Source organism: Cylas formicarius, unplaced genomic scaffold, assembly GCF_029955315.1.
Source record: "Cylas formicarius isolate icCylForm1 unplaced genomic scaffold, icCylForm1.1 PGA_scaffold_6__28_contigs__length_40554024, whole genome shotgun sequence".
In the NCBI taxonomy this organism is placed as follows: Eukaryota; Metazoa; Arthropoda; class Insecta; order Coleoptera; family Brentidae; genus Cylas; species Cylas formicarius.
The window spans coordinates 6,193,849-6,205,856 of NW_026844347.1; the positions used below are offsets into that span (position 1 = coordinate 6,193,849).

General features: G+C 37.3%; 1 protein-coding gene across 8 annotated transcripts in view; it reads right to left on the minus strand.

The window, feature by feature from the left end:
- Window positions 1–12,008, minus strand: part of LOC132704149 (rho GTPase-activating protein 21-like) — a 293,818-nt gene that overhangs the window by 8,569 nt on the left and 273,241 nt on the right. For all 8 annotated transcript variants that reach the window (XM_060673964.1, XM_060673969.1, XM_060673966.1 and 5 more), the window contains 6 exons: window positions 10,164–10,400; window positions 5,835–6,151; window positions 3,298–3,607; window positions 2,975–3,241; window positions 2,743–2,872; window positions 187–591 (listed from right to left, as the gene is read on the minus strand). In XM_060673964.1, coding sequence (XP_060529947.1) covers window positions 187–591; window positions 2,743–2,872; window positions 2,975–3,241; window positions 3,298–3,607; window positions 5,835–6,151; window positions 10,164–10,400 — 1,666 coding nt within the window. The remainder of the gene's footprint in view (window positions 1–186; window positions 592–2,742; window positions 2,873–2,974; window positions 3,242–3,297; window positions 3,608–5,834; window positions 6,152–10,163; window positions 10,401–12,008) is intronic.

Consider the following 12,008-nt stretch of genomic DNA (forward strand, 5'->3'; position numbering starts at 1 on the left):
TACATAAAATGTTAAAAAATCGTTACCGAACCATGCTGACATTTGCTGACAAATAATAAAAACCCAAGGCTTTTAGTTTAGTCAAGAAAAAAAAAACGTAGTATTTCAAATGTACAATATATACAATTGCTGGTTTGAGTAATTCAGAGAGTAATTTAAAATGTATGGTAGATGTATCCAGCGTACCTATTTTCGTGACGCTGATCTCCGTCTTCCTCGGTCGTTGGAGCATCGCTTCCGTTTCCTGCTTGAAACTTTCGATCCGCCTATGAAACTCGTCTTTGTCCGTCGAGTAATTGAACCACGGCATCTTCTCCGCCGACGGTTTGTTTCTGTCGCGCTTCTCCAACTCCACGACCGTCACCGGGATCGAACAGCCGTTTCCTTTCGAGTCCTGATTTTGATCACCATTGTTCTTGGAATCGACTGGCGGAAACTGCGCGAATGGCTTCGGACTGGTGGGCGTGGTCGGCTCTTCTCGGCTCGTATCTTGAGCGGTCGTTCTTGAGGGTTTCCTCATGACCTTACGCTGGGCCGCCGATATTAGGGACGACAGCAACGCTCCGTTCTTCTCTTTTTGGTCCTTCAAAGCTGCGGAGCAAAATATTGTTGTTGCAACAGCGGCGGAAATTACACCTAACCAGTCGTATTCATCATCCACGTAGAACGGAAATAAATGAAGAAATTCAAGGAAATTAAGGTCTAATAAAGTTATAATAAACTCAATTAAATGGTATTGCTCCTTGCTACCACTCCTTAAAAACTTACACCGCTGTTGTGCAGGAATGAACCTCCAGACTGAACTGGCACCAAAATCATTAGCTAACAATTGACTCGAAGAAAACGTCCCATTTACAAACTGTACTCAAACCGCCGATAGTATATGGAGAAAGAGTAGGTTTTTTCAAGGAAGCAAAGTATTTAGAAGTCACATTCTACCAAAAGCAACAATTGTCACAAGACAGTGCAGAAGAATGTGTAGAAAGAAACTGGGATTTTAACCCAAAAATACCTCCATACAAAATTGTAGGGACACTGATATTTCGATAGTCACCTTTCTTTGTCACACAGCTATTATGAAAACGTTTGAAATAGTTTCTATATTTGCCGATGCAGAGATATACTTGACATTTTTCACACTTCATGCGGCTACGACTTCCACGTTATTCATGTCCATCCATATGAACTGGCCAATGCCAATAGCATAGAACTTCATATCAATCACAGGAAGCGATTGCAGATTTAGATTTCCCTTGTATACCCTCTCTGAACTTTATCTGGGTCATAGCCGTCATCGTCTGAGTATCATTTGGGGGGTCCTCAGCGTCCTCTTCAACCCGGATAGAACTAATTGCGGCACGTAACGTAATTGTTTATATTTTTATGGAACACCTGGTGGTGACAATTGAGCACAATATTTTGAAAGTCATGGCAGAGAACATAAGAATATAGAGTAGCATACGAACATCAGATATTACGTGCGCCAGATTATACTTTGCATTTTATTGTGAATTTGTTGAATATCTTTGATATCTTGGAAGTAATTGATAGTAACCTAGCATGTTGCTGAACACATGCGCTCGAAACAACACATATAGGGGACCCACTAACGGATAATATGTGAAAACGGCAGACAACAGAGTGGCTAAATCCACCTCAAGTGGAAAATAGTTCGAATAAAGTCTGATGTTAGTAAAGTACATCAGACAGTAATTGCCATCGCGTCGACCGAAAAAATCGACAGTAGCGAGTAACATGACAGATGCGGCGGCGGCTGGGGCAAGAATCATGCAGGTGGAGGCGACAAGGTCGTACTAATACAGATCTATATTTATATAGATTACTCCAGTGCCATATTTGGTGGACATGGCAACAAATATGACAAGTCCTCCAGGGAGATAAAGGCAGACAGGTCTTAGGGCTGCCTATAGATAGTACTAACAGAGAAGATCGAAAAAATCACGCACCACTAAGAATAGACATAATCTGTCAAACTGAAAAAGGTTGGAATATATGAATGAACGCATGACGAAAACAAAAATTCTATTCCAACGGGCACCGGTGTTACACGCAGAGATTACCCCACTGTAAAGAGAATTAAAAACGACACAGATTGCTACAGCCACATAGGTGCATGATTGAACCAGAACCTTGTTGTGGGATGGCCATTACAGAATGCATAGAATGGTGAAGAGAGATGTCAGGACAAAGAGAGACTAATGAAGTTCTCCTACAAATTTATAGCAGACTTGCTAAACTACAAAAGAAAGGATGTAAGGATAAGAGATTTAAACCCTATGGGAGTGAAAGAAAATATCGAATGTAGATTATGTCAAGAAGACCACCAAACTGTTTTCTAGATGAAAAGTTTCTTCACGGAATTATATAAATATATAAATAACCTATTTAGGGTACAACTACGTTAAAAACATCTTAAAATGAAGTTTTGTTTCTAGAAACCTGTCCTTTTGCAAAAAAAATGCTGTGTGATACTCCTAGAAGACACATACCCTTATGCACATTCCACTAATATATCTATAATGTATTAATACATACATTCTGCATCTATACCAAGTAGATAAATAAAATATGAAGTCGGAAGTCAGTAAAATCGAATTAGCAAATTCTAAAAAACTGTACCATAGGAACGTGTCCTCTTTTTCTTCGGGACGCAGTGACAGATGAGGAAAATTGCCAACTCGCCTAATCCAAATTTTTAATCTTAACTGGTGATTAGTTTACCTTCGTATTTGCTAATGTTGTTGAGCAGCACTTGGTTGTTCGGTTCGAACTCGTCGCAATTGTCCGGTAATGCTAGCGGTACCATGTGGGACATGTTTTCGTCGTCGTGGTCAGGGAAAAACCAATCGGCCTGTAATAAAAAATTAAACTGCTTGCCTCAAAAGTTCCGGGAAACCTTTATCTAATATTAAACGTAAACGCAATATTCTGTAGCAATTTCCGGGTAACTTACGTTGGTGATCAAGCTTTCCACGATCTTACACTGGCTCGTCATGTTGTTCACCATGTTCTCCATGGTCTCGCACTCCGGCCGCACAATGGTTGGACCGAACACGATCGCCAGGTTTTTCGCCTCCATCTTGTTGACATTCGAATTGTCCGCCACCCGTTTTAGGTGGTGTACCACGTGTTTTAGCGTGTGGTAGTTATGTTTGGGTAAGGCGCGGACCAGCCTGCGCAGCTCCTCCATCCTCGTTTTGGGTTCTTCGATCTTGTCGGACTGCGAGAACATTTCGATTACATATAACCCGATTTTTGTCCTGCTTCGTTTCATACCTTGATAAACAGCGGATAGAGTGACGACGTCACCAAACTGTCGGGCATCTTCCTGAAATAGGACTTGAGCAGGCTGCTGACGACGTGCAGGTCGTTCCATCGTTGATCGTCCAACGGCACGTCCTCGTAGTTGCGGTTGATTTCTTCTGTGAGAGCGGTGATCGAAGCGTTGTTTCCGGGCACCCTGTATATGCCTACGGTCTGCAGCCCCTTTTCGTCGATGATTTCTGTACAGACCTCGACAAATCGAGGCACGCACGCGTTCCCGTTAGACGGTATGCAGTCCTCGATGGGTATGCCAAACGTAGACCTACAATTTTTAATAAGCCGAGTGATGGGAGTGATTTGAAGTAAAAACAGTTCTCGATAACGATCAAATTATCACGCATCGCTGCTTACCACTGCTCAATTTTTAAATAATGGGATATAATAAAATTATTCATTCTATTGCCGGTGCAGTTCTGAAAAGCTAACAAAAGGAACTCTTTCGAACATGTATACAATCATACTAATCATAATGAGTCTGTAATCTAGAAATATTTATATCTCTATCTCTCCCGCAAATGGCGAACACGTTTTGGACGATTTTTTCATCGGATCGGTACGAAGATTTTATGGGATACTAGTATCGGACTAACTAGAAAAAAACTGACAGATTTCCTCCTAAAAATTAAGGGTTCCAAAGTTGATGGGAGGTACGGCAAAACGGTAGGACCTACGGGAAACTGATTTCGGCATCGTATTAGGGATGTAGGATGTAGGATTCGATCTCAAAAAATCTTCGTTTTGAGTTTTCGGATTGGGAGCGTCCCGGGCTACGTCTGGGGGTGAAAAGTTTCCTTCTCAGAATTGAAGATGTTTTGAGGTACGAAAGGATCTCGTCTCCTATGGGCGGTAGGAAAAAAAAACGGACCTACATCGAAGCACCTATACTCAGGTATGTCTTGATGTCCTATACCCGTCTGTGGAGTTTCTTTTGAGGGCGCCTCGTCAAAGTTGCAAAAGTTTGCTATCTCGGAGGATTTTGGGCCGAATCGGTTCAAATTCGGTTTGCAGGAGTTTTTCGGGCGCAAAAGTTCCCGGCGCGATCGAAATCGCGATACCTCAAAAACTCAAAAATTGGTAATTTTGAGCGTGGACGCGCGCTCGCATGCTCGCCGACGAGGCGTCGTTGGGTCTAGGAGGTTCAGATCGATATCGAAGGTAGTAGACCCCGTGATCTTTCGGCCCATGCCAAAAAATTCCTCCTCCTCCAAAAACGGAAGGGAACGTTGTGGGATGCGAAAAAAAGAGATGCTTTTTTCACTTTCCCAAAATCGAAAATCACAAATTTCCATTACGTTATCGGAATGGAAAATGAATGGAATGGAAATGGAAAAATGCTTCATTATTGAGCTACTATCGGGTTTTAGAGTTTTTGATGTGCAAGCTGACGTCGGATTTCTCCCATCTACTATCCAAGCTTCCCTAAGGAGGCTTGACTTTGAGATATAAAGATTGCAGAAGAACCGATTCCATGCAAGAATTCTAGTTTGGTCGAATAAGATTTGATGTCCGGTTTCATCATTATGTTTGGCAATTGCTGATGAATTTATTTTCAGTAGGCTTCTCTTTTATGTTTTTTTAGTTTAGCTGATATCGTTCGACCTGTGTCTCCAATGTATATGCATGGAATGCTGTAAACTCCTGCTGTCTCTTAAACTGAATTTTGTCTTTGACGGATAGAACATGTTGAGAGATTTTTGGACAAGTGGTAAATCTGGTGCCTTCAGACTTATTTTAGACTTGAAACGCATATAACAAAAAGAGAAAAATAACAGGGCTTTAGGTGAAATGGCTCAAGCAAATACGGTGGTAAAAACAAGACCACCGACATCAGGCAACAATGTGGAGTGCAGAACGTAAGATGGGGAAGAAGAAAGGAAAGGAAAAAGGAAATGCCACTCAAGTAAACAGAATGCAAGAGAACTGACCACAAGCACATAGGGGTAAGAGTTGACTACCTAAGAGATCTAAGAAGAGCTGCCAGTCCACCGTATTGCTATCGTTTAAGAGGTTTGTTCCAAAACATAAGCCTTAACCGCTTTTGAAATAATTTAGGAAGTAAAATCTGAAAAATTAATTTAATTTAAACTTTAGAAAACGACGTAAACATTTTTTGCAACAAATACTTCAAAGCTTCCAATATTTCAAGCATCCATCAAATTATAAGACATTTAAATTGGTCAAAATTCTGAAACAACCTTAGAATTCTTTTCACACTCCTTAAACTGGTTGAAAACAACATTGGAATATTGTTGGCATGACAAACTTCAAGTTCTGAATTCGACTCGAAATAAATTTCGTTGGAACATTATTTGCTAATGGGCCTTCTCAGTACAATTCAAAATGAGTTTAGACTCTGTTGGAACCAACCTCAGATTTTAACGACGTTGTTAATCAACCACGGTCGTAAGAAAGGGTTTGAAATATAACCTCTTATGGTCGTCTACCAAATACACTATGTACGTCTCATTAAGATTTACTTGAACGCCTACCCTTCGGGGGCTGTGGGCGAGCTCGGCGAATGCGCGCCCTGATTAAACTTCTTAAACTGTTTGACGACGCGACCTCTCCACGTTTTGCTCTTGGGGCTGGTGGTGGCTGCCGCAACGTGCTCGGTGGTGGTTAAAGTAGATGGCTTCCTCGTCTTGCTCACGGGCGACTGCCCCGTAGGCGAACGATTTCTGATGGCGGTCGCTTTACCTCCGCTCTTGGCGTTTAATTGAGGAGACAAGTGGCTGCCCTGCACCTGAATGGAAGTGGAAGCCGGTACCAATTGGGGTACGGCCTGCTGCCTGCTCAGCGATGCGTCCTGGAAGCAAATATCGTAAACACATATGCAGTGCGATTTGCTGAAATATGCCGTTTTCTAGAATAATATAGAGAATGTATAGAAAGATAAAGTATTGGTATATCGCCAGTGAAAGTTGTAATAACGTACAAGAGATAAGGTACCTTTATGAAGCATTGCAGTGTTGAAAATATTTCGATCGTTATGCAAGTGAACAAATTTTCAGAACACCATTACCATTACCACCAGTACCATTTTCAACTACTACGTGTGCTGTTGTCCTAGATGCAAGTAGTACTGTTACTAATTTTATTTAAAACGCTTTTAATTTTTTGTGTAATTTTCCTAATCAACATTTTAAATGCTATGGCTGTGCTGCATGCAACGAAAATAGTTGATATTATACAGAGGTATCTCATAAGTATCTCATAACATCTAACTTTCCTATTTTAAACGAAACACCCCGTATATTATTTCATTTTTGGAGTTCTGAGAACATTTTATGGCGGGTTCATACGGGTTTTCCTATACCCAATTCTAATCGTTCTTTCGAAATTGATTTATCACTTACGAGGTCTTCAAAATTTACAAGATGCAAAAGTGTTTTTTTTTTTTCAAATACTACTACATTACTACATTTTTTTACTATATTAAATCCACACTGAAGGTTCATTACTCGAATAATAGTAGAGTTTGGTGTTTTTATTAGTAGGGTTTTTGTATTTCTTGTTTCTTGGCTTCCCAGTTCCAAGATTACAAGACGCTTTGAATTCATTGCTACTTAATTAAACTGCACTTTTGCCGGTTGTAATATTCATTGAAAATAAGAATAGGGAAAAACGTGGCCAATGAATACAATATAATTCTGGAACGGATTATAAATAGTATAAAAGGTTTTTCTCAATAAAAAAAAGATAAACAAAATAACGTAAAGTCTCACCAAGTTCTAGACATTCTGTTTTGGACAAATCAATTGCCAAATTGTTACTTGTCATTCTTGTGCTGTGCTACGGTGTAAGACATAAGTGTTTAGATTAGAAATAATAAAAGAAAAATTTACGTTCCAAAGCTGAACATCCAAAGAACTCAGTCTAAGTTATGGTCTACTAAATTGACGTAAACAACCTCCAAAAACGGCAAACTTTGCAAAATCTATACATAACTTTGCATTTTGATGAACGGAATAAGGAACTTACAATGAAATTTTTCCAAAAATTCAAAAATGTTATAATTTATCGGATGTTCCATTTAAGGTAAGGAAGTTAGATGCTATGATCTTCTTATGAGATACCCTGGAAAACTGTTTTCATCGAATGCAGCACATTCAAATTTGTTATTTAACAATTTTCGAGAAAATGAAATATTGCATAAATATATCCATATATACAGGGTGTCTCAATAAGAACAACAAGGTACGATATTAGGGAAACGAACAAAGAAGTAAATCGGTCAAAACAAAATGCTGCAATGTTCATATCTTCAGTTGAACACATTTTATAATAAACATGGATCCGTTAGAAAGGGCTTTTCCTGAGCTATAAATCGTGCCATGAGTGACGCGATTATGATTGGCATCCTTCCCAACAAGTAGTGTTTTGGGACATATTCACAAAAAAAATAATGAAAAAAAAAATATGCATTTTTTTAAGGCACTAGATAAGGGCCCAATAACTGAGCGAAAATCGCTTCTCAATATGTTTATTCCAACCTAAAATATGAATAAAAGAAATTAATGTTCAAAAAAAAAGTTTAGATTTTGAGAACATTTTCCGCTTCATGAGTTGTTTTTAATGTCTAATTTGGTGCGAGCGGAGAGAGTGTTTAATAAACGAGTGACTTAAAAAGTTTACCGAACGTGTTGCATACTATACTTTGTCTACGACCGTTGGTTTTTGGGCACATTTTCGCAAACCAACATCAATACATTCACTGACATTATATTTTACAGAAGGCAGTAGAAAAACTTTTTAAGTCACTCGTTTATTAAGCACGCGGCTCGTGGCAAATAAACTTTCCTAAAAAGTCGTTTACCTCCCGTTTTGCATAATTTTGTTTATTTAATTTATTCTGATCTTAGAAATCACGGCATCATAAATGTGAGATAGTAACACATTAATAACAACTTGTAAAGTGATTTTTTCCCAAAATCCCACTTTTTTTTTTGAGGGATAAATTCATTTAATCATATTTTAATCAACTTAATTTTCTGAAAAAAGAATATGAGGTTTTATGTCACTATCTAATCATTAGAAAGAAAAATTCACTAGGTGACAAAATGAGTAACCACAATAGCGTTACCGAGTTTTAAAATTCAGAAATTCGAAAATAGATACCAGCATTTTTTTTTGACCGTTTTACTTAACTTCTTTTCAGAATTTTCAAGACCATCTGTTTTCCTAATATCTCGTCGCCCTTACTGGGACACCCGGTATGTAGCGCAAAGTTTTCAAGTTAAAAATGGTACGCTGCTGCGTTTAATACACGTTAAAACCGATACCGCCCATATATTCTATATACGTTTTTCAAATTTTCTTTGATGTCACCGGTATCTGATTAGATAAGAGAAAATCGAGCACGCGGTTAACATTGCAAACAGATTAAAGAAGAACAAATCAGGCGAGGACGCTTACCAGAATGAAGGCGAAAGCATCTTGCACGAACGTGTCCATCAGTATTTAAGATAAGCAGCATTTCAATTGTCAAAAATTTATTTTTTTTCGTACATGTGCGTCCTTTACAAGTTACCGATATCTGAGAGATAACGCTGTTTGCAACGCGCGAATTGATAATGATTATAAATTAACAATTAAATAATTAGAGTACCTTGCGCTATGTTAGATGTATTTCGTATTCCGATGTTTTTTTCTACTAGAATAAATAATCCACAGCATAATATGACCAAGTGTCCAGATTTTGCTAAATGCTTTCGGTAAAAATAATACTAATTATTTTACAAAGTGACCAAGTTTTCAATTGAAATCACAATCACATTTACTTAGAATTAAAAAAAAAATTATACAATTCAAAACGAATTGATTGAATTTTGAACTACTACCACAAATTGAAATTATCATATTTAGTACTTCATTTCTGTTTTCGAGCAAAAAAAAATTGAAAATCGAAATTTTCTAAATTTTAAGTTAAAATCGCTTGAGATGCACTTTTGTAATCTTACCTTTTTATGTACTATTGCATAAAGAACTACTTCCTGTTTGAGGTACTTTCCTCTAAAATATATGGTGTTATTTAATTTTGTGTGTTTGCTATGTATAGTTTTGGTTAGTCAGTTAGCCATGTTTGCTAAAAATCGCAATGTCGTCAGTGGCGTGCGTTTCTTAGAACTGATGCCGCTTTAATATAAGATTCGGCGATCTTCGAAATAATTCGTTTCGGCACCCAAAGGTATATCTACAAACCTAACCAGAAGGTCTTTCAAGGGAGGACAAAAATTGTTTTCGCTGTTTAACATACAATACATAATTATTACGTAAACTGTTTTTTTTTTGGCGAGTGAAATCTACCCTGAATCCAAACTGAATACATTGAAGAGACTCTGTCTCATTAAGGTACGTTTAGGTAAGCGACAGGTTAAATTTTCGACAAAATTGATTACACTTCCCACCCCTTTGTCCTAGCATAAAACGCAAATGAACACAAATTATCGATATATTTCTTTCTAATAAATTGAGTCCATCCAATTTCTGTCCAAATTTTAGTAATATACTAGTTACAACTAGTATTCTCTTGTATTAACCTATCCTCACAGTTGTTGAAGTTGTGTTTCGATATTTTGGTTGAACTACTTCTTTCTATACCCCCATATAGCTTCCCTATATCTCCATATACCTCTATACCTCCAGAGATGTTAAGTATATGGATATATATAGAACTATATGTCATACGGAGTTAGTTCAAATGTACCGACCAGTCTGGTCCGAGCGATGATGTACCTTCTCAAACATGTGAAGCAAAATTAACTTATGTGCATTTTGTGCGTTGCTAACTTATAAATCAAAAATCAAAAAGCGCATACCAGCTCCGCTTCGGTACTGACGGCCACCTGTTCCTGCAACGTTTTGACCCAGTCGGCGAAATTTTCGGTACTCTCCGCCTGCAGCAGGAATTCCGAGCGGCACGGCTTGACGGCTGATACCCTCAAGACGTTTTTCCTCTTGGTGTAGTCCTCGGCGACTCGCACTACGCTCGTCCGCATGTCCACGCCGCCGGCCAGCGATTGGTCTAACGAAATGTCGGACGTACTGATTGGGCTCTGCAACGACAATGAAAAATTTTCAAAAAAACTCTTGAAACTTCAAATCTGGAAAAAGATAGATAGAAAAAAAATTGCAAAATCTTCTTTTTAAATATTTTTTTGGAAAAGAACACATGAAATTTGAAAAAGACATCGCAAAAATAAAAAAATGCAAGTGAAGCTTAAAAAAACACTTGAAATATGAAGACATTCATACTGCCAAAAAAATTTGGAAAAGAACGCTTGAAACCTGAAAAAAGTATATTATAATTTTTAAGCGATATTATTCTATTTTCGAATAAGAAAAATAAATATTTGAAAACAATTTCTGTTGAAGGACAGTAACTACTTGAAATAAAATTATGGCATCTTTCAAGAGAGAATAAAAATACTTTAGATTACATCTGTTCTAATCATGAAACAAACATTACGTTTTTGTTAAAATCAAGTAAATTGAAGTGGAATTTTGTATCAAAATTTGAGAATAAACTTATACTAGAAAGAAATATAAGTCTCATTTGCGCCATGGCGAGTGTAATATATTCGTAGGGTAATATCTGTGCGCGGACATATGCTGGCACCAAGCATCTTGGCTATTAATTTTCATGCCCAGAAATTTAGCTTTACTAGCTTAGGTTTTAACACTATAACCTCCAAAATCGAAAGACCAATTTAACGGAGTATCCCAATCGTCGAAATTTCGACATCTTACCACAGTTAATAATATTTTTACGATTTCTAAATACAATTCCCCCTTCTGCTTTTTCGATTCTTCTTAATATTATAATAATTTTTCGCCAAACTTAATTAAATTAACCGTTTCTGCACTTCATGCTGCGGCAGCCCGTATCATTTTACCTTTATGAAAACGGTAAATGTTTCGATTTTCGACCTAAATAAGATATTACACAGTTGTTTATTAATGTGTTGCGGCACGGTAAATACCAAACAAGGTATAAATTAACAACCAACTGATTCGACAAGTTAACCAAGTTTGGGAATATTTGTGATTGATCCGATAGTTTTTTTTACCTAAGACTACACCGTCAATATATTACATTACTTTACATTTTTTGACGCCCAAATTATGATTCTTCGTATTCAGAGAATCGAACGGGCTAAGCCAAGCCTACTTTTTTTCGATACCTTTGCGGTTTTTAAAATGGCGAATATTCTCTAGCTGACAAGAGGCACCGCGATCGTGTGGAGATTTTCGCGATTATAAATAAATTAACTGTTAATTATTTAGTTTTGAATTTGATTTTATTACATATAAATAGTTCTCGTTTCCTTCAAATTAAAAATAAATGTACGAGCAAACACATTCGTTTACTGTTGTCTGCCACCGACTATATACTATAATATATAATATACTTTTTTTTTAAGTTAAGCAAGAAAATATTATGTTTTTTTATTTAACCATTAAAGAGATAGATTTTTTTTTAAATTTAAAGACGCGTCAATTCGAAAAAGCCACGAATGAACGCTTTTTGACACAAATAACCTGTCTTTTTAAATCTAATTAATTAGTAGGTAGATACTGAAACACGATATCAACAATATTACATACGTAAAAATAAAGAAGAAACTGAAAATCACCGTTCGGATGTAACGATGTATGTAATT